Here is a 19125-nt window from a genome sequence, read left to right as displayed (position 1 = left end):
GTGAGCCTCAGGGCCAGCAGGGACTCAGATCAAGGTCTGTGGCCGCCACGCCCTTCCCTGGTGCCAGGCAGGCTTCCTAGGGCCACAGTGCAATCCTTGCAGCCTGGTGCCCCTGTGGCCAGGGAGGCATCAGAGCTGGCCCGAGGCTGCTCGCCGCGGGCGGGGACTCACAGGAAGAGGTTCTCCATGATGTAGTGGTAGTCGGCGAGGCTGCTGTCTGGAAGGAAGCAGGCTGCGAAGACGATGATGGCGTTGAGGCCTTCGCCGTAGTACCCTGAGGAGAGGCAGCCGATCGGCAACGTCAGAGTCCTCTCCCAGCCCTGAGCTGCCTCCCGCGCACCACCCACCACGTCCCGGTGCCCACACGCTCGGGAGGGCATGGCTCCGAGCCACAGCAGCCAGCGACCCCTTAGCCAGTCTCTGCCTTCGCTGGGGAGTGACAGCGACCATCAGGGGCCCCCAATGCGCCTGCCTGACCATGCACGCCTTGCCCACAGTCCGTCCACCCCAAGCGAGTTGACGGCTTAACATCCCCGTGCATCAGACAGGGGCACTGACGAACCCCCTGTTGCCCAGTGGGCCGGGCTGGAGCCCCAAGGGGGCACCGAGGGGCGGGTCTCACCTCCGTGGGTGACCACTTTCATGTAAGGCCGGATCATGTGCAGGTCTATACGGTGCTCTTGCTCCCCAATGATCACTGTCCGCCACAGGCGTCCGTTGGCGGCACTGCCGTCCTCCGTCGTGCCGTCCCCAAATAGATCCGCGCTGTCCCCGGGCATGTTCTTGGCGGTGGCCACGGGGGTGTCGTCTAGAAGCAGGTGGTGGAGAGTCGCATGGATGCCAGAGTCCAGATATCTCCTGCCCTCCTGCTCCGCCTTCCTTCCCCTCTCCCGCCTCCCTTGCTGCCGGGACCCACAAGTCCTTCGCTTCTCCCCACCTGGCTGCCCTGCTGACCCATTTTCCTCTCCTACTCCCCTTTCAAGGCCTGGCTCAAATGCCGCCTCCTCCAGGAAGCCTTTCTGGACATTCCCTTTGCTGGCCTCCCAGAGCACTCTGTTGGTTAAGGACCTGTGTCCTGGAGCTTCTCAGAGCTGGTGAATGCATCTGCTTCATCAAACCACGAGGATACTCGGGGCATGCATGCTTGGTTTTTACTCTCCCAGGAGCCTGGCACACAGAGAGCAGTCCTCCTGCCTCAGCCTCCCAGATACATGGGACTACAGTTGTGCACCACCACACCCAGCTAATTTTTATATTTTTGTAGAGATGGGGTTTCAATATGTTGCCCAGGCTGGTCTCAAACTCCTGGCCTTAAGCGATCCTCCTACCCTGGCCTCCCGAAGCTCTGGGATTACAGGAATGAGCCACTACGTTGTCCTTAATTTTTTTCTTTTCTTTTTTTTTTTTTTTTTTGAGAGAGTCTCGTTCCATCGCCCAGGCTGGAGTGGAGTGGTGCGATCTCTGCTCACTGCAGCCTCTGCCTCCAGAGTTCAAGCGATTCTCCTGCCTCAGCCTCCCGAGTAGCTGGGACTACGCACGCCACCACGCCCGGCTAATTTCTGTATTTTTAGTAGAGATGGAGCTTCACCATGTTGGCCAGGCTGGTCTCAAACTCCTGACCTCAGGTGATCTGCCCACCTCAGCCTCCCAAAGTGCTGGGATTACAGGCGTGAGCCACTGCGCCTGGCCTTTCGTGGTCTGTCTTTCTGATGATCTGTGTGTGCAGGTAGGGACCAGGACCATCTCTTCTTATCATAGCCCTGCCATATACCCCACGCCTGAATCAGGACTTGCCCTGGAGTAAATGGTCAAAAAGTATTTGTTGCATACATCGAAGGCAGTTTGTTGGGATCTTGGTCGCCTTTGAGATTCTGATGAAAGCCACGTTCTGCAGAAAAATTCACAAGCCCACAAGAAAAATATGCATCAAATTGCAGGGGCAGGCTGGGCGCCGTGGCTCACACCTGTGATCCCAGCACTTTGGGAGGCCGAGGTGGGTGTATCACTTGAAGTCAGGAGTTTGAGACCAGCCTGGGCAACATGGGAAAACCCCATCTCTACTAAAAATATAAACATCAGCCGGGAGTGGTAGTGCATGCCTGTAATCCCAGCTACTCGGGAGGCTGAGGCAAAAGAATCGCTTGAACCCGGGAGGTGGAGGATGCAGTGAGCTGAGATCACACCACTGCACTCCAGCCTGGGCGACAGAGTGAGACTCTGTCTCAAAAAAAAAAAAACAGTTGCAGGAGCGGGTGGACCCTCCTCCTGGCACCCCTCCTATTCTGCTATCGAACAATAGAACTTATTCCTTCTGTCTAACTGTATGTTGGTACCCATTCACCAACCTCTCTCTCTCTCTTTTTTTTTTTTTTTTTTGAGACGGAGTCTCGCTCTGTCGCCCAGGCTGGAGTGCAGTGGCGCGATCTCAGCTCACTGCAAGCTCCGCCTCCCGGGTTCACGCCATTCTCCTGCCTCAGCCTCCTGAGTAGCTGGGACTTCAGGTGCCCGCCACCATGGCCGGCTAATTTTTTGTATTTTAGTAGAGACGGGGTTTCACTGTGTCAGCCAGGATGGTCTCGATCTCCTGACCTCGTGATCTGCCCGCCTCGGCCTCCCAAAGTGCTAGGATTACAGGCATGAGCCACTGCGCCCAGCCACCTCTCTCTTTTTTAAAAATTTTATTTTTGAGACAGGGTCTCACTCTGTTGTCCAGGCTGGAGTGCAGTGGCATGATCACGTCTCACTGCAGTCTTCATCTCCTGGGTTTAAGGCTAGACAGCTTAGAGCCCCTGCCCCACTTGTGACTCTCTGAGCCTATGGGAATCCAGAGACGGAAAGGTGGGGTGGCGGGGGGGTGGGCTCCAGCAGGCCCCAGAGAGACCCCGAACTTTACCTTCCCACTCCAGTTCGTTGCCATTCCCCAGGAACTCCAGCGAGTCGGTCTCATCGGGGGTCTCGATGTCATCCACGTTAATATCCAGGTCATCAGGGGTATCCAAGAAGTCATCGGACAGCAGGGACCCCTCACTCTGATCCAGAGAAATGTTGATCTCTGGGGCCACCAGCGTCTTCCTCTTACGATGCGCTCCGTTGAAATTTAGCGTGTTGGGAGGAGCTGCAGGGAAATGAGAAAAATGGAAAACATCTTTGCTTTCTCTCTTTTACCTTCCCCCCATTTTCCTACCTGGTGGAAGCTGTTTCATCATGCAGGAATGGGAAGAGAGGGTGGGCTCCCTTCTGTATCCATGCCATTGGCGGGGGTGGGCAGAATTAAACAGACATCATCCTGACAGGGGTGAATGTTATAACCTCTGTCCTGTGGGCAAGCCTCAGAGATTAAGGGGATGGATGCTTGGACATTGGGCAGACATGAGTTCAAAGCCTGACTTTGGGCTGGGTGCGGTGGCTCACGCCTGTAATCCCAGCACTTTGGAGGCCGAGGCGGGCAGATCACCTGAGGTCAGGAGTTCGAGACCAGCCTGGCCAACATGGCGAAACCCCATCTCTACTAAAAATATAAAAATTAGCCGGGCACGGTGGTGGCGCCTGTAATCCCAGCTGCTTGGGAGTCTGAGGCAGGAGAATCACTTGAGCCCAGGAGGCGGAGGTTACAGTGAGCCAAGATCGTACCATTGCACTCCAGCCTGGGTGACAGAGTGAAACTCTATCTCAAAAATAAATAAATAAATAAATAAAGGAGAAGAGACATATCTCTTGTGCAGACAAATTGTGAAAGCAGCCCATCTTCTTCTAGGCTTTCTGTGACTCTCACCCTCCTGTCTCCACTCATGAGGATCCTGTAAGGAGGTCAGGCCACCTGGATAATATAGGATCCAGGATAGTCTCCTATTTTAATCAGAGTGCTCCAGGGAAACAAATCCAATAGGACGTGTGCGTGTGTGTGTGTGTGTGTGTGTGTGTATACATATTTTTTTCCTATATATATGGAAAAAAAAAGAGAGAGGGAGAAATTTATTTTAAGGAATTAGCTCGTGTGGTCACAGAGACTGACAAGTCCTCGATCGGCAGGGCAGGCCAGCAGGCGGGACGCCTAGGGAAGAGTTGATGTTGCAAAACCGTCCGCAGGCAGAATTGTCTCTGCCGGGGGGGAACCTCAGTCTGTTTCTCTTAAAACCTTCAACTGATTAGACGAGGCCCACCCACATCACAGACAGCTGCCTGCTTTAATCCAAAGTCTGCTAATTTATTTTGTTTTATTTATTTGTTTATTTATGTATTTATTTTTTTGAGATGGAGTCTCACTCCGTTACCCAGGCTGGAGTACAATGGTATGATCTCAGCTCACTGCAACCTCCGCCTCCCAGGTTCAAGTGATTCTCCCACCTCAGCCTCCCAAGTAGCTGGGATTACAGGCATGCGCCACCAAGCCCAACTAATCTTTTTTTGTTTTGTTTTGTTTAGACAGAGTCTCGCCTTGTCACCCAGGCTGGAGTGCAATGGCACAATCTCAGCTCGCTGCAACCTCTGTCTCCTGGGTTCAAGTGATCCTCATGCCTCAGCCTCCTGAGTGACTGGGATTACAGGCAAGTGCCACAACGCCCGGCTAATTTTTTTTTTTTGTGTGTGTGTCTTTAGTAGAGATGGGGCTTCACCATGTTGGCCAGGTTGGTCACAAACTCCTGACCTCGTGATCTGCCCGCCTCGGCCTCCCAAAGTGCTGGGATTACAGGCGTGAGCCACTGCGACCTGCCTTTTTTTTTTCTTTTCTTTTTAAATAGAGACAGGCGGCTGGGCGCAGTGGCTCACGCCCGTAATCCCAACACTTTGGGAGGCCAAGGTGGGAAGATGGCTTGAGCCCAGGAGTTCAAGAGCAGCCTGGGCAACATAGTGAGACACCATCTCTACAAAAAACTACAAAAATTAACCAGCCGTGGTGGTGTGCATCTGTAGTCCCAGCTACTCAGGAGGCTGAGGCAGGAGGATCTCTTGAGCCCAGGAGGCTGAGGCTGCAGTGAGCCATGATCACGCTACTGCACTCCAGCGTGGGCGATACAGTGAGGCTCTGTCTCCAAAAAAATTTTGTTTGGCCCTCACAGGTTTATTTTCCATATTCTGCTTAACTGAATGTCGTTAAGTGGGGCTGGCTGCCAGATCCTCCCCAGACCCCACCTCTCCCCACGGTGCCAACCTGGGCCCTTTCCGTGCCTCCGGAGGCACGTTGCAATTGCCAGGTTACGGCTAAAACTCTCCTGTGGCCGCCCAGGACTCCCATCCCCGGGATCTGGGGCTTCAGAGCCTGATACATTATGATTTTTTTCCTCTGCTGAAGAAAAAACATGCCAGGCGTGGTGGCTCACGCCCGTAATCCCAGCACTTTGGGAGGCTGAGGCAAGAAGATGGCTTGAGCCCAGGAGTTCAAGAGCAGCCTGGGCAACATAGCTAGATCCCATTTCTACAAAAACTACCAAAATTAGCCAGCCATGGTGGTGTGCACCTGTAGTCCCAGCTACTCAGAAGGCTGAGGCAGGAGGATCTCTTGAGCCCTGGAGGTTGAGGCTGCAGTGAGCCATGATCATGCCACTGCACTCCAGCCTGGATGACAGAGTGTGACCCGGTCTCCCAAAAAATGTATATATTTGGGTCCAATATAATGTATTACACATTAAAATGTATATGTTTAGAGCTCCAGATAGCAGAGCCTCCCAGTGCACCCTTGGCTGTGCTGACTTTGTGCCTCCAGGGCATTTGGCATCACCTCATTTAATCCTTACATGCCCCCTCTGCGAGAAGCTTGCTACCTACATTTAGTAGACGAGGCATTGGAGGCACAGAGAGGCTGAGTGACTAGCACAGGGACACACAGCAACACAGCGTGCTGGCTTCATGACAGCGCCATCATCCACTGTGTCTCTCACCCACCACGGCCACTTCCACCATAGACCCCAGGAGAGAACATTCTACCCACGGTGTGTGGCCTCTGACATTTCTACAGTTACAGCCCCAGGCAGGGCTGAAACCCGGCAACACTGAGCCTGTTTCCGCCCTTCTGTGGACGTGGAAACTTACAGGATGTGTCTTCCACCGGGCTGCCAAGCAGTTCCACCCCCGTCTCTTCTGGGAGTGGCCTGCGGACCCATCCAGGAACGGGCATCAGTCGCCGGGCACCAGAGATTCAGGCAGAGGACAGTGGAGTGGCCCAGACAGGTCCAGCCAGGCGAGTCAGACAAGAACAAAAGCAAAACACATTTAGTTCTGGAGAATCACTGGACCTAAATATATACATTTTTTTGGAGACAGAGCCTCACTGTATCGCCCAGGCTGGAGTGCAGTAGCGTGATCATGGCTCACTGCAGCCTCAACCTCCTGGGCTCAAGAGATCCTCCTGCCTCAGCCTCCTGAGTAGCTGGGACTACAGGTGCACACCACCACGGCTGGCTAATTTTTGTAGTTTTTTGGTTTTTTGTAGAGATGGGGTCTCACTATGTTGCCCAGGTTGCTCTTGAACTCCTGGGCTCAAGCCATCTTCCCACCTCGGCCTCCCAAAGTGTTGGGATTACGGGCGTGAGCCACCACAAGCGCATGTTTTTTCTTTTTCTTCTATTTTTTTCTTTTGAGACAGAGTCTCGCTCTGTCGCCCAGGCTGGATGGAGTAAAGTGGCATGATCTCGTCTCACGGCAACCTCCGCCTCCCGGGTTCAAGCAATTCTTCTGCCTCAGCCTCCCAAGTAACTGGGACTACAGGTGCCCGCTACCATGCCCGGCTAATTTTTGTATTTTTAGTAGAGACGGGGTTTCACCATATTGGCCAGGCTGGTCTGGAACTCCTGACCTTGCGATCTGCCCACCTTGGCCTCTCAAAGTGCTGGGATTACAGGCATGAGCCACCGCGCCCGCCCAGCATGTTTTTTCTTTAGCAGAGGAAGAAAATTATAACGCATCAGGTCTGAAGGGCTTCTTTTAGATCATCAAATTTATATTAAGCCTTTTGGAGATTTTTGCACGGCTTGAGGAGAATGAAGGTTTTTCCCCAGCATCACATGACTTCAAAAACTTTGAAATAAGTTAATAAGTTGAATTCTCTCTAGGGCGACCCTGCGGGATTTGGTCTCTGATGAGTTGTTGACTCTCAAATGCAGCAAAAAGTATTAAAAATAAATAAATAGATAAAAACCCCCACAAAAACCTGAGTCAACCAGAAGAGATCTCTATGTCAATGCTGGAACAGTTTGTGCAACCAAATAAATAATGAAATATTGAATTATAACCCAAGATGTAAAATAAATGTCTATGAGTCCATACGGATATAAATAAGTCACTGAACAAATAAACAGGAGAGAAGAGACACATTTCTTGTGCAGAAGAATTGGAAATAGTTTATGTACAGGTCTGCCCTCAAGAAGATGAAGGATAGGCCGGGCGCGGTGGCTCACGCCTGTAATCCCAGCACTTTGGGAGGCCGAGGCGTGCGGATCACGAGGTCAGGAGATCAAGACCATCCTGGCTAACATGGTGAAACCCCGTCTCTACTAAAAATACAAAAAAAATAGCGGGGTGTGGTGGCAGGTGCCTGTAGTCCCAGCTACTTGGGAGGCTGAGGCAGGAGAATGGCGTGAACCCGGGAGGCGGAGCTTGCAGTGAGCCGAGATCGTGCCACTGCACTCCAGCCTGGGCCACAGAGCGAGACTCTGTCTCAAAAAAAAAAAAAAAAAAAAAAGAAGATGAAGGATAACTCTGTGTAGGCTGTGTATAGTGATGTCATTCCAAAAAATACAGGATGGGCCGGGCGCAGCAGCTCACGCCTATAATCCCAGCACTTTGGGAGGCTGAGGCAGGAGGATCACTTGAGCTCAGGAATTCGAGACCAGCCTGGACAACATGGTGAAACGCCATCTCTACTAAAAATACAAAAATTGGGCAGGCATGGTGGAGGACACCTGTAATCCCAGCTATCAGGAGGCTGAGGCAGGAGAATCGCTTGAACCCGGGAGGCGGAGGTTGCAGTGAGCCGAGATCGTGCCACTGCTCTCCAGCCTGGGTGACAGAGTGAGACTCCGTCTCAAAACAAACAAACAAACAAAACTATCAAGGGCATCAAAACAAGAAAGACAGGGAGACTGCCACAGTCCAGAGGAGTGTCAGGAGATGTGATAACTAAATGTCATCTGGGATCCTGGATGGGGTTGTGGGGCAGAGGGAAAAGGACATTAGGCCAGCCTGGGCAACATGGCGTAACTCTGTCTCTACAAAAAATACAAAGATTAGCTGGATGTGGTGGCGCCTGTAGTCCCAGCTACTCTGGAGGCTGAGGTGGGAGGACTGCTTGAGCCTGGGAGGTGGAGGCTGCAGTGAGGTATGATGGCACCACTGCACTCCAGCCTGGATGACAGAATGAGACCCTGTCTCTTAAAAAAAAAAAAGAGAGAGAAAAGAAAAAAAAAAGAGGGCATTAGGAAAAACTTTGAAAATCTAAAAAAGCATGGACTTTGGTAACTAATAACCAATATTGATCAATATTGTTATTGATCAATGTTGATTATCAATAACCAATAGTATCAATATTGATTCATCAATTGTGACAAATATAAAATATACACAGCTAATATAAGATGTTAATTATGGGAGAAACTAGGTGCCCAGTCTACAGGAATTCTCTGTACTAACTTTGCAACTTTTTCTTTCTTTTTGAGACAGAAATGCTGGGATTACAGCACGAGCCACCGCACCCGGCCCCGGATCACTTCTTGAAGCCGCAGCCCGTGCTGCCCGAGTTTGACTCAGGAGCACTGGCTCCTTGGCTACCCTGGGAAATATTCCATTCCGGGCAGAACATTTTGCAAGGGGCTGCCAGAGGTCCTAGCGGCAGGGCGTGCTGACTCAGGAAAGCCAGGCTACAGCTTAATTCGTCTCTGTAACTCAGCATTCCTGGTTCAGCTGCAAGGCAAGCTGTTTAGATGGAAGGGCGGTGGAATGCATGTTCCTTTCCTTTAAAAAAAATGATTTATTGGCCGGGCGTGGTGGCTCGTGCCTGTAATCCTGGCACTTAGGGAGGCCGAGGCGGGCGGATCACCTGAGGTCAGGAGTTCAAGACTAGCCTGGCCAAAATGGTGAAACCCAGTCTCTACTAAAAAATACAAAAATTATCCGGGCGTGGTGGTGTGTGCTTGCAGTCTCAGCTACTGGGGAGGCTGAGGCAGGAGAATCACTTGAACCGTGCAGGCGGAGGTTGCGGTGAGCCGAGATCGTGCCATTGCACTCCAGCCTGGGCAACAAAGTGAGACTCTCTCTCAAAAAAAAAAAAAAAAAAAAGATTTATTCCCTCATTTCTGTTCCACTTAGGGCATGAGCTGTTAACCTTTTTGGGGCGGAATCTATTTATGCTTTTTCCCTCTCCCTTTCCCTCCCTCTCTTTTCTCTATTCATCAAATGTTTTTGCGTAACCACTGCGTCTCCAGTGCATCTATGGGGCTTGGAGGTAAAGGAGGAATCAGATGTCACCCTCCTCCTGTTCATGGCAAAGATCAAAATGGAGCGGATTCCCAAAGGAAATGAAAACATCTGTTCACACGAAAACTCATACTTGAATGAACATAATTCATAAAAACCAAAAAGTGGAAACAATTCAAGAGTCCATTGACGGCCAGGCGCGGTGGCTCACGCCTGTCATCCTGGCACTTTGGGAGGCCGAGGAGGGCGCATCATGAGGCCAAGAGATTCAGACCATCCTGGCCAACACGATGAAACCCTGTCTGTACTAAAAATACAAAAATTAGCTGGACATGGTGGCGCATGCCTATAATCCTAGCTACTTGGGAGGCTGAGGCAAGAGGATCACTTGAACCTGGGAGGTGGAAGTTGCAGTGAGCTGAAATCACGCCACTACACTCCAGCCTGGGGACAGAGTGAGACTCTGTCTCAAAAACAAACAAACAAACAAACAACACCAGTCCATTAACAGCTGACTGGATCAACAAATGTGGTATATCCATTCAATGGAATACTATTTAGCCCTGAAAAGGAACAGGGCTCTGACACAGACCACAGCATGGATGCACCTTGAGGACATCATGCTCAGTGAGAGATGCCAGACACAAAAGGCCACACAGTGTGTGATTCCAATTACATGAAATGTTGGCTGAGTGTGGTGGCTTATGCCTGTAATCCCAGCACTTTGAAAGGCTGATGCGGGCGGGTTCATTGAGCCCAGGAGTTCAAGACCAGTCTGGGCAACATGGCGAAAGCCCGTCTCTACTAAAAATACAAAACAATTAGCTGGGTGTGGTGGTACACGTCTAGTTCCAAGTACTCAGGAGGCTGAGGCAGGAGGATTGCTCTAACTTGGGAGGTCGAGGCTTCAGTGAGCTATGATTGCACCACTGCACTCCAGGCTAGGTGAAAGAGTGACACCCTGCTCAAAAAAGAAAAGAAAAGAAAAAAAAAGAGATGTTTAGAACACGTAAATTCTCACAGGAAGTAGATGTGTGGTCACCGGGGTTGGGGGAGAGGGATGAAAATGGGGCTGACTTAGTAGATAGGATTTCCTCTCACGGTGATGAAAATGTCTTCAAATTAGATAGATGTGGGGTTGCAGAACATTATGAATGGACTCTGCCACTGAATCATGAACTTTAAAATGATGAATTCATGTTATGAGAATTCCACCTCAATTTTTTATATTTTTTAAATTTTATTTTACTTATTTAATTTTTGAGACGGAGTTTCACTCTTTTGCCCAGGCTGGAGTGCAGTGGCACAATCTTGGCTCACTGCAACCTCCATCTCCCGGGTTTAGGTGATTCTTGTGCCTCAGCCTCCAGAGTAGCTGTGATTATAGGCGCCCACCACCACGCTCAGCTGATTTTTGTGTTTTTAGTAGAGATGGGGTTTCACCACGTTGGCCAGGCTGGTCTCGAACTCCTGAGCTCAGGAGATCCACCTGCCTCGGCCTCCCAAAGTGCTGAGATTACATGCGTGAGCCACTGTACTTGGCCTCACCTCAATTTTTTAAAAAGCAAGCTTTGGCTGGGCATGAGGTGGCACACGCTTGTAATCCCAGCACTTTGGGAGGCTGAGGTGGGAGGATCCCTTGAGCCCAGGAGTTTGAGATCAGCCTGGGCAACACAGTGAGACTCCATCTCTATAAAAAATAAAAAGCCAGGCATGGTGGCATGTCCCTGTAGTCCCAGCTATTTGGGAAGCAAAGGTGGGAGGATCAGCTGAGCCCAGGAGGTCAAGGCTGCAGTGAGCCATGATCGAGCCACTGCACTCCAGCCTGGATGACAGAGCGAGGCGATATAGATAGATATAGATATAGATATAGATTTTGCTATATATATATATAGCAAACTTCAAAGAAAGGACTGAAGAATGAACTGACCTGCTCATTCAGAAGGTTAACCCAAACCAGGGCTGCAAAATTGCAGGCTGATGGCTGATGCACCAAGCCCAGTTATGTCCCACCCATATAGCATTTAAAAACATTTTCCATTTGCTGTCAAAGAAGAGATGCAAAAAGTCTAGATTTCTGGCTGGGCGTGGTGGCTCATGCCTCAGTAATCCCAGCGCTTTGGGAGGCTGAGGCGGGTGGATCATCTGAGGTCAGGAGTTCGAGACCAGCCTGGACAGCATGGCAAAACCCTGTCTCTAATAAAAACACAAAAATTAGCCGGGCATGGTGGCGGGCGCCTGTAATCCCAGCTATTGGGGAGGCTGAGGCAGGAGAATCACTTGAACCTGGGAGGTGGAGGTTGCAGTGAGCCAAGATCATGACACTGCACTCCAGCCTGGGCAACAGAGCGAGACTCCGTCCCAAAACAAACAAACAAACAAACAACCACTTGCCCAGCCAGGGTCCCTGTCCAGCCACCATCTCCTCCCGCCAGAGGAAAGCCCCATCGCTTTGCAGCCGGCACTGCCTTCGATTCTCAAGATGTGATTTAGCCTCATAACCTTGGATGGTCCACACAGACTCTACGTAGGCTGTGAACTGAGTGGACCATTGCTGGGCTGCAGCTGAAATATGAAGCTGTAGAAAGCATCTCAGGCCGGGCGCAGGGCCTCATGCCTGTAATCCCGGCACTTTGCGAGGCCGAGGCAGGTGGATCTTCTGAGGCCAAGAGTTCAAGACCAGCCTGGCCAACATGGTGAAACCCCGTCTCTACTAAAAACACAAAATTAGCTGGGTGTGGTGGCACGTGCCTGTAATCTCAGCTACTCGGGAGGCTGAGGCAAGAGAATCGCTTGAACCCGGGAGGTGGAGGTTGCAGTGAGCTGAGACCGTGCCACTGCACTCCAGCCTGAGTGACAGAGTGAGACTCTGTCTCGAGAAAAAAAAAAAAAAAAAAGAAGGATGTGATTCAGCCTCACAATGTTGGATGGTCCACACAGATTCTACATCGGCCGTGAACTGGGTGGACCACTGCTGGGCTGCAGCTGAAATGTGAAGCTGTAGAAAGCATCTCAGACTGGGCCCAGGGACTCATGCCGGTAATCACAGCACTTTGGGAGGCTGAGGAGGGAGGATCACTTAAGCCCAAGAGTTGAAGACAAGCCTGGCCCACACAGCAAGACCCCATCACTACTAAAAATTTAAAAATCAGCGCAGCATGATGGCTCATGCCTGTGATCCCAGCTACTCAGCAGGCTGAGGTGGGAGGATCTCTTGAGCCTAAGAGTTCAAGACTAGCCTGGGCAACATAGTGAGACCCCATCTCTACAAAAAAATACAACATAATAGCCAGGCATGGTGGCATGCACTTGTAATCCCAGCTACTAAGGAGGCTGAGGCAGGAGGATCGTTTGAGTCCAGGAGTTTGAGGCTGCAGTGAGCTGTGATTGGCACCACTGCACTCCCGCCTGAACAACAGAGCAAGAGTCTATCAAAAAAAAAAAAAAAAGAAAGAAAGAAAGAAAAGAAAAAAAGAAAGCATCTCAGCGGCACATACTGGGAAAGTGAGGAAAGCAGGAGAAAGGGTGGGAATGCCTAAGAGAGTCTCAGAGAGTCTGAGCACAACCCCCAGCCCTGCCACTCCATCCAGCGCTATGAGTCTGGGTGGTGCCTTCTCCTCCCTGAGCCTCTCTTTTCCTCATCACTAAAATGGGGGCTGGGCGCGGTGGCTCACGCCTGTAATCCCAGCACTTTGGGAGGCCGAGGCGGGCAGATCACCTGAGGTCAGGAGTTCGAGACCAGCCTGGCCAACGTGGTGAAACCCCATCTCTACTAAAAATACAAAAATTAGCTGGGTGTGGTGGTGCATGCCTGTAACCCCAGCTACTCAGGAGGCTGAGGCAAGAGAATGGCTTGAACCCAGGAAGCGGAGGTTGCAGTGAGCTGAGATCGTGCCATTGCACTCCAGCCTGGCGACAGAGTGAGACTCCGTCTCAAAAACAAAAACAAAAACAAAAACTGCAGCATTAGCTCTTACCTGACAGTTTCCAGCCTGCCCTGTGGATTTTGGACTTGGTGGTTCCCAGGATTGTGCAAAGCAATTCCTGGCTTGAGACCATGTATATAAAGGAAGACAATAAGCAAATAAGTGAACAAGGCAGATAGTGATGCTTGCGGCAAAGAAAATGAATGAAATAAAGGAGAGGAGAGAGAGAGAGAAAAATCTGTGGGGTGGTCAGGGAAGGCCTCATTGAGGAGGCAGCTTTTTTTTTTTTTTTTTTGAGACAGGGTCTTGCTCTGTTGCCCAGCCTGGAGCACAGTAGTGAAATCATAGCTCACTGCAGCCTCAAATTCCTGGGCTCAAGGGATCCTCCTCTTTCAGTCTTCTGAGTAGCTGGGACCCTAGGTGTGCACCACCACACCCGGCTAATTATAAAATTTTTTGTAGAGACAGGGTCTTACTATGGTGCCTAGGCTGGTCTTGAATTTCACGTTTCAAGCAATTCTCCTGCCTCAGCTTCCTAAAGTGATGGGATTACAGGAGTGAGCTGCCACACCTGGTTAATTTTTCAGGTTTTTTCAGTTTTTTTTTTTTTTTTTTTTTTTTTTTGCAGACACAGGGTCTCGCCATGTTGCCCAGGCTGGTCTCAAATTCTTGGGCTCAAGCCATCCTCCTACCTCAGCCTCTCAAGTAGCTGGGACTACCAGCACACACTACTATGTCCAGCTAATTTTTTTTTTTTTTGAGTCTCACTCTGTCACCCAGGCTGGAGTGCAGTGGCGCGATCTCAGGTCACTGCAAGCTCCGCCTCCCGGGTTCACGCCATTCTCCTGCCTCAGCCTCCCAAGTAGCTGGGACTGCAGGCGCACGCCGCCACGCCCGGCTGATTTTTTGTATTTTTAGTAGAGACGGGGTTTCACCGTGTTAGCCAGGATGTTCTCGATCTCCTGACCTCGTGATCTGCCCGCCTCGGCCTCCCAAAGTGCTGGGATTGCAGGCGTGAGCCACCGCGCCCGGCCGCCCAGCTAATTTTTATATTTTTCTGCAGATGGGGTCTTGCAGGCTGGTCTTGAACTCCTGGGCTCAAGTGATCCTCCCGCCTCGGCCTCCCAAAGCGCTGGGATTACAGGAGTGAGCCACTGTGCCTGGCTGGAAGCGACTTTTAAGTGTAGACTTTTAAGCATGATGTTGGCGTCCTGCAGAGACCAGGCAAGAGCACTCCAGATGGAAGGCACTGCAGAGGCCCAGGCTCTGGGACTGGAATAAGCTTGCCAAGTTCAAGGGCAGATCAGAAAGCAGACTCAGGGTGCCTGGCGCAGAGAGAGCAGTGGGGGAGGAGGGAGTGGTTGGAGGATGGAGGGTAGGGAGGGAGGGAGGGCCAGGGAGAGGCAGTGCCTCGGGGTTGGGATGAGGTCCTGAGGCTGAGCTGCCAGTTGCAGTGGATGTTCAGGAAAGGTTTAAGATCATGCAGAACTGGAGAAGCCGACGTGGCAGGGCTCCAGGCTCCCTGAAGGAAGACCCACTGCTCTGGAACATGGGTGGAGCAAGCTCTCCCCGCCTGTTCACGGAGCTACAGTTTCCAAGGTCAAGTGAGATCCTGTTACTTCCGCAAGCTCCAGGAGAACCGTAGACTCTCCAGACTTGGAGATCCCCTCTGTGGCCCTGGGGTATAATATATCCACTTAGCCCTCTGCAGAGCCGGCTCTCAAAGTCCCTGATGGGCAATCCAGGTAAAAAGTGGAAATCCTAGCCGGGCATGGTGGCTCACACCTGTAATCCCAGCACTTTGCGAGGCCGAGGCAGGTGGATCATAAGGTCAAGCGATCAAGACCAGCCTGGCCAACATGGTGAAACCCCGTCTCTACTAAAAATACTAAAATTAGCCTGGCATGGTGGCACATGCCTGTGGTCCCAGCTACAGCTACTTGGGAGGCTGAGGCAGGAGAGTCGCTTGAACCCAGGAGGCAGAGGTTGCAGTGAGCTGAGATCGTGCTACTGCACTCCAGCCTGGGCGACAGAGCAAGTCTCCGTCTCAAAAAAAAAAAAAAAAGTGGGGGTCCCCCCCACATGCAAGATGCACAGCGTGGCTTCGTCCTGCTGAGGTGGGTTGGATCGTGTTCCCCCAAAAGAGATAAGTTTAAGTCCCAGTGCCTGGTGAGACACATGCCCCAGTAAACACACAACCCAGTATACTCAACCTGATGCAATGAGTGGTCCCAGATTGGGTCTTGGACCCAGGGTTTGGGGCAGGGGCATTAGCTAAATAGGGACATGGGACATTATTGGTACAATTGAGGGTAAATTTTTTTTTTTGGAGACAGAGTCTTGCTGTGTTGCTCAGGCTAGAGTGTGGCGGCACAATCTCGGCTCATTGCAACTTCTGCCTCCTGGGTTTAAGCAATTCTCCTGCTTCAGCCTCCCCAGTAGCTGGGATTACAGGTGCCCGCCACCACACCCAGTTGATTTTTGTATTTTTAGTAGAGACGGGGTTTCACCATGTTGGCCCAGGCTGGTCTCGAACTCCCGACCTCAGGTGATCCACCTGCCTTGGCCTCCCAAAGTGCTGGGATTACAGATGTGAGTCACCGCACCCAGCCCTGAGGGCTGACTTTGATATAAAAGGAGCAAAATGTTAACAATTGTATAATCCTACTAAAGGTATGCAGATATTCTTTATATCATTCTTGTAATTTTTTTCCAAGTTTGGAAGTATATCAAATAGGCCAGGCGCAGTGGCTCATGCCTGTAATCCCAGCATTTTGGGAGGCTGAGGTGGGAGGATCATTTGAACCCAGGAGTTTGAGACCAACCTGGGCAACACAGTGAGACCCTGTCTCTACAGAAAATAAAACATAGCTGGGTGTGGTGGCATATGCCTGTGGTCCCAGGTATTCAGGGGGCTGCAGTGGGAGGATCGCCTCAGCCTGGGATGTGGAGGCTGTAGTGAGCTATGATCGCACCACTGCACTCCAGCCTGGGTGACAGAGCAAGACCCCGTCTGGAAAAAAAAAAAAAATTAAAAAGTTACAAGCAGCTGGGCATGGTGGCTCACGCCTGTAATCCCAGCACTTTGGGGAGCTGAGGCGGGTGGATCACTTGAGGTCAGTAGTTCGAGACCAGCCTGACCAATATGGTGAAACCCCATCTCTGCTAAAAATACAAAAATTAGCTGGGCGTGGTGGTGGGCGCCTGTAAACTCAGCTATTTGGGAGGCTGAGGCAGGAGAATTGCTTGAACTTGGGAAGTGGAGGTTGCAGCAAGCCGAGGTCACGTCATTGCATTCCAGCCTGGGCGTTGCAGCGAGACTCTGTCTCAAATAAATAAATAAATAAAACCCCCCAGAAAACCCAAAACAAACAAAGAAAAAGTTACAAGCAAGCAAACAAAACTGGCAGCCACTCAGCTGTGAGGGGAAGAGAGTAGAGGGAGCTATGGGGCAGCTCACCCTGCATCTGACCCTCCTTGGCTAGGATGCCCTGGGTAAGCTCCTCCCCCAAGTCCTCGGTTTCCCCACGCAGCCTTCCTCAGTCCCTCAACCTGCTTCCACTGAGCCCAGGGCCTTTGCACATGCTGCCCTCTCTGCTTGGAATGTGGGGCCCCTACACCCCACTTCCTTCCCCGGCTCATCCCTCCTCACCCTTCACAGACAAGAATCACAGCTCCCCTTCCCTCCCTGGCCTGGTCAGAAGTGCCATGAACCCAGCTGCCACCTTGTATTGGGTTGTGAGGCTATAAGGGACTGGTATACAGTTGGTGCATAGCATCAGAATGAATGAATGGAGAAATTGAGGCAGCAATCTCCGGGCTGCCTTCAGCTCTAGCTCTGTAGTAGGCTGCAGAAGGGTGAGAGTGAAGGAAAATGCTAGGAGGCCGGGCGCATGGCTCACGCCTGTAATCCCAGCACTTTGGGAGGCCGAGGCAGGCGAATCACTTGAGGTTAGGAGTTCAAGACCAGCCTGGCCAACATGGTGAAACCCTGTCTCTAACGAAAATACAAAAATGAGCCGGGCATGGTGGTGCGTACCTGTAATCCCAGCTACTTGGGAGGCTGAGGCAAGAGAATTGCTCGAAACCAGGAAGTGGAGGTTGCAGTGAGCTGAGATTGCACCACTGCACTCCAGCCTGGGTGATACACTGAGACTCTGTCTCCAAAAAAAAAAAAAAAGTGCTAGAAGGGCAGAGGCCATGCAGGGCTCTGTCTGACACCCTTAAGGGCAGTACAAAGACCACTTCTGCAGTCCCCAGGGGAGGGGATGGCTGGGCTGGAAGAAACAGAATTGTGAGCTGTTTTGCGGCAGACAGAGGTGATTATGTGTGGCCGCAGCTGGACCCGCACCGAGGAGCCGACTCGGTTCTTCCAGAGACGAGGAAGACAGAAGCCTCGTGGAGGAAGTGTCCTGTTGGCAAAGGCGTAGCTCGTGGGGGCCAGGCTGGCACAGCGAGGCCACTGTCCTGCAAACACAAAGCTGCTGCAGCGGGTGGGCGAGCAGCCTTGCAGCTGTAAGAAATCCACCAGAAACACCCTCCTCCCGCTCCCGCTGGCCTCGCGCCTTCCAGAAAGGGCCTCCAGCTCGCATTTGCAGGTGCGCCCGGCCTTGGTTTTTGTCTCAAGAAGGCTTGGGTGAGATGAGAGCTTTTAAAATTATCGGTGGAGGCCGGGTGTGGTGGCTTGCGCCTGTAATCCCAGCGCTTTGGGAGACTGAGGTAGGCGGATCACTTGAGGTTGGGAGTTCGAGACCAGCCTGGCCAACATGGTGAAACCCCGTCTCTACCAAAAATACAAAAATTAGCTGGGTGTGGTGGTGTGTGCCTGTAATCCCAGCTACTCGGGAGGCTGAGGTGGGAGAATTGCTTGAACCCGGGAGGTGGAGGTTGCAGTGAGCCGAACTCGCGCCACTGCACTCCAGCTTAGGTGACAGAGTGAGACTTTGTCTGCAAAAAAAAAAAAAAAAAAAAATTATCGGTGGAGCTGGGCCCAAAGGCTCACACCTGTAATCCCAGCACTTTGGGAGGTGGGCAGATCACCTGAGGTTGAGAGTTTGAGACCAGCCTGGCCAACACAGTGAAACCTCGTCTCTACTAAAAATACAAAGATGAGCTGGGCGTGGTGGCAGATGCCTGTAATCCAGCTACTTGGGAGGCTGAAGCAGGAGAATCACTGGAACCCAGGAGGTGGAGGTTGCAGTGAGCTGAGATCGCGCCACTGCACCCCAGCCTGGGTGACAGAGCGAGACTCTGTCTCAAAAAAAAAAAAAAAGAAAAGAAAAGTAAAGAAATAAAAAAAATCAGTAGGGGGAAAGGGAGCTAAGCTAATAATAATAATAACGCTGGAGATGATTATTTATTTGTGCTGCCTTCGCCATTTGCACAGCCCATCTCGGCTGTTTCATCGAAATTTCACGACCACCTGGTGCGCGAGAGATTATTGTCCTATTTTACAGATCAGAAAACAGAGGCACTGAGATGCCGAAAGAGGTAGCCCAGGTGGCAGAGCAAACCTGCTGGGGAATTGGGATTTGAACCATGGGCGTCCGATTCCAAAGCTTATGCGCCTTTGTTTATGCTGTGCTGCTTGAAATGACATTATTTTAAAATTATTATTATTTTTCTTAGATATGCAGTCTTGCTCTGTTGTCCAGGCTGGAGTGCAGTGGTGTGATCATAGCTCACTGCTGCGATGTCCCAAGTCCAAACAATCCTCCTGCCTCAACCTCCTGAGTAGCTGAAACTACAGGTGCACACCAGCATACCTGACTAATTTTTTTTTATTTTTTATTTT

General features: G+C 51.3%; 1 protein-coding gene across 2 annotated transcripts in view; it reads right to left on the bottom strand.

Moving 5' to 3' along the window:
• Window positions 1-19125, bottom strand: part of ATCAY (ATCAY kinesin light chain interacting caytaxin) — a 47661-nt gene that overhangs the window by 19748 nt on the left and 8788 nt on the right. For both annotated transcript variants that reach the window (XM_016934673.3, XM_016934674.3), the window contains exons 3-6: window positions 6028-6086; window positions 2894-3115; window positions 623-808; window positions 172-274 (exon numbers count right to left, since the gene is read on the bottom strand). In XM_016934673.3, the coding sequence (XP_016790162.2) occupies window positions 172-274; window positions 623-808; window positions 2894-3115; window positions 6028-6086 (570 nt within the window). The remainder of the gene's footprint in view (window positions 1-171; window positions 275-622; window positions 809-2893; window positions 3116-6027; window positions 6087-19125) is intronic.

Source organism: Pan troglodytes, chromosome 20 (genome assembly GCF_028858775.2).
Source record: "Pan troglodytes isolate AG18354 chromosome 20, NHGRI_mPanTro3-v2.0_pri, whole genome shotgun sequence".
Lineage (NCBI taxonomy): Eukaryota > Metazoa > Chordata > Mammalia > Primates > Hominidae > Pan > Pan troglodytes.
Note: the sequence above shows the minus strand (reverse complement) of the source record. Positions and strands in the feature narration are given on the sequence as shown.